The 3,261-nt window shown below is 46.3% G+C and overlaps 1 protein-coding gene across 1 annotated transcript; it reads right to left on the reverse strand.

Moving 5' to 3' along the window:
- Positions 1-273: 273 nt before the first annotated feature.
- Positions 274-2,527, reverse strand: LOC142383051 (E3 SUMO-protein ligase ZBED1). Its single transcript, XM_075469168.1, has 3 exons — positions 1,257-2,527; positions 821-965; positions 274-696 (listed from the first exon to the last, which is right to left on the reverse strand). The coding sequence occupies exons 1-3, from the start codon at positions 2,525-2,527 to the stop codon at positions 274-276; spliced, it is 1,839 nt and encodes a 612-aa protein (XP_075325283.1).
- Positions 2,528-3,261: the final 734 nt, after the last annotated feature.

Here is a 3,261-nt window from a genome sequence, read left to right on the forward strand (position 1 = left end):
TTGTTATGCTCAGGCGTGTGTGTGTGTGTGTGTGTGTGTGTCTGAGAGAGAGAGAGAGAGAGAGAGAGAGAGAGAGAGAGAGAGAGAGAGAGAGAGAGAGACCTGCCTTGGGCTGAATGTATGTAAGAGTGTGCTATAAGCTTATGTGGTTGAATAACATAGTCCTACCCATTACAGGAGTAACACAACAATGACGAGGACTAACCAGCCAGCTCAGCAACAAGAACAGTGTAAAAACATGCCTGACATATAAAAAAATATATAAAAATATGCCTAAACTTCAGGAATCTTCAGGAAAAGGAGCTGGTCGACATGCTGAGGAGTGAGGCAGCTCCTTTGAGCGCTAACGATGTCTCCAGCTGTTGAAAAAACCCGTTCAGATGGGACACTGGTCCCCGGTATGCAAAGGTATTCCTTTGCCAGGCCTGACAAAAGAGGGAAATCCTCTGCATGCACCTGCCACCATCTCAGTGGATTTTCTGAAAGAGAAATAGCTGGCACTTTCCTGTGGGTGGCGACCTCTTCCTCTGCCCTTTCAGATGTTGTTCTCTTCTCTGGTGGAGTCGCTGGTGTGTAAGCTGACCCCAGTAAAGCCATCAGAGCAGAGTCTTTGGGCCTCTTGGGTTGAGTTGGTCCAAGTGCAGGTGCAGCCACGTCGGTTGAACCATGAGGGTCCTCTTGCTCTGGTGTAGTGTTCTGATGCAGAAAAATATTAGACAAGAAAATAATACACAAATTAACTTGAATTCATTCTTTTGCATCTCAATAAAAAAATAGTCTAAATATTCAAATGGGCACCCTATATTATCTGCAAACTTACATCGGATGATGGGTTTTGATGAGCAGCTTCAGAGGTCAATTTCAGGAGGACAGCCTCACGTGCCTCATCAGACAGGAATGGTAGGGTCTTGAAACGAGGGTCCAAGGATGACGCTACGCACAGGGTCTCCTTCAGGCCTTCATATCTATATAGAGGAACACACATCACTTTAGATAGATGGATAGATAGATTAAACATGCATCAATTAGGCTACATAGCAGGGTGGGCCTATAGTAAATGCAGGAACAGTCATGCAAGCACTATTATGAATACAATACAATCTAAAATCACTGACCTATTCTATGTAAGAAGATGAGAATAAAATCAGAGATAAATTTATTTAAAAACAACACACGTCAGTGCTGCTACTGCTACACAACCAGCCATGTTAAATAAAGTATAGATGAAAATAAATTAAATGAATAAATGTACATACCTTGAACTCAAGTTCTGGTGGACAGCAGTTTTGAGCTCCTTAATGATGGCCGTGTCTTCAGCAGTGCATGCCATCTGATTAAGTAGTTGAACTTGCAGTGGGGCAACCATTGACATGGTTGGGGACTCCTCCTCAGATATGGCGAGGGTGGCGGTCTTCATGGGTCCGAGGCATCTAACCACGTCCTCGGCAGTGGTGATGTCCGTCTCAGTCAATGTGCAGAGGTCACTCTCCCTCCTGCGGACGTCGGGGGACATCAGCGCTGCTGAGATTGCTGGTTGCTGCTCCAGGAAGCGGCCCAACATTTCCAGCGAGCTATTCCATCGGGTGGTGACATCCATCACGAGTTTGTGTTGCGGCAGTTGAAGTAGCTGTTGCTTTTCCTTCAGCGAGTGGCTTGCAGTGGTACTTCGGTGGAAGAACGCAACAATCCGCCTTACCCTCCCCAGTAGGCGTGTGATAGCAGGGGTTTTAAGCCCTGCTTGGGATGCCAGGTTGAGGAGGTGGGCGAAGCAGCCCATGTGAAAGCGACCCATCAGTTGCACCGCTCTAACTATGTTCGCTGCATTATCGGTGACGATAGCGGGGTTTTTATCGGAGATTCCCCACTCCTCGATGGCTTCAGCGAGCAGGTCTGCTAGATTGGCTGCAGTGTGGCTCGTCTCAACTGCCCTGTTCTGCAGTACGCTCGAGGCTAGTCTCCACTCCTCGTCGATGTGATGACAAGTGATTGTCAGGTAGGACACCGTGTTTCTCGAGGTCCAGGAATCACAGGTTAACGCCACCCTCTCGGCAAGCTTGAGTGAATGCACAAGGGCATCTTTGGTTTTCCCATACATTTGTGGGATGACCGTTTCGCTGAGATGTCTGCGACTGGGCACGACATAGCGTGGTTCTAGCCTCTTCATGAGTAGTCGAAATCCCGCATTTTCCACCACGCTGTAGGGTCGGAGGTCTTGCGTAATAAATATTCCGATTCCCTCGGTGATCGATAAGGCACGCGTAGAATTCGAAGGGAATTTCACACCAAATGCCTCAAGTAAGGTTTGGCTCGATGAGGCAGGTTTAGCCAGGTCGCCGTGGTGCCTGGCTATGTGGTTACGCAGATTGGTGGTATTGCCACTATATGGTACATCTCGCCGACACAGTTTGCACACCGCGTTTGTTTTGTCCAACTCATCTTTGTCCTCGTAGCTTTTGAATCCAAAATGTTTCCAAACATCTGCCTTCAATCCAGGTGGTGTTTTTAGTGATGCTGCTGATTCAGCCATTTTGCCGCCTTAAGTTTCGATTTCGTTTTGCCGGCACTCGCTTTCTATAGTGCGCCTCCGCGTAAAAAAAAAATAGTGCCAGTCGCCTGGAGAAGATCAATCCACACATTTTTGGATCGATATCGTGTTTTTTGAGCGTGAATCGATATTGGATCGTGGATCGATTTTTTGAACACAGCCCTAATAGATACCAAGTGTGTCATTAATGTTTATGACACTCTCATGTAGACACCAAAGTGTTCAGTGTTATTTTAGCTTTTTATAACTATATTGTTTGCAGGTGTTACAGGTTACAGTTGCCCATGTAATATTAGTGCAACATTGCTTTGCTGAAATGGATTAGTAGGTAACCGGAGAAATACGAAATTAATATTCCTGCCTGTCTCTCTTTCTCTGTGTTTAGTCAAGAGAGACTGTTGAAATAGAAGTGGAGGAGTCACCGGGAGATCAGGCAGTTGTTGACTATTTTAGCCGTCCCCATCCCACAAAGAGACAGGAATTTTTAAAGTTTCATCCACAACAGGATGCCACAAACCCGGTTGTTCAGAGGCTTTTTGCGAGAGCGGAAGACATAGCATGGAAATGGCTGACGTATTGTAGTCAACGCCATGCTTTATTTTGTTTTGTTTGCCTTGCTTTTAGCAAGCCCAATGATCCTAGTGCCTTTATTATAGGCATGACAGACTGTAGGCATGTGCACCAATGAATAGAAGATCATGAGAGAGGCATGGCAC

Source organism: Odontesthes bonariensis, chromosome 6 (genome assembly GCF_027942865.1).
Source record: "Odontesthes bonariensis isolate fOdoBon6 chromosome 6, fOdoBon6.hap1, whole genome shotgun sequence".
Classification (NCBI taxonomy): Eukaryota; Metazoa; Chordata; class Actinopteri; order Atheriniformes; family Atherinopsidae; genus Odontesthes; species Odontesthes bonariensis.

What these genes read in the sequence shown, in the direction of transcription:
- LOC142383051 (XM_075469168.1), bottom strand. Translation starts at nt 2,527, where the DNA reads ATGGCTGAATCAGCAGCATCACTAAAAACACCACCTGGATTGAAGGCA. An exon ending in CACCAGAACTTGAGTTCAAG is followed by an intron (nt 966 to 1,256) that starts GTATGTACATTT and finishes TCCTCTATATAG; the next exon opens with ATATGAAGGCCTGAAGGAGA. An exon ending in ATCAAAACCCATCATCCGAT is followed by an intron (nt 697 to 820) that starts GTAAGTTTGCAG and finishes TTTCTGCATCAG; the next exon opens with AACACTACACCAGAGCAAGA.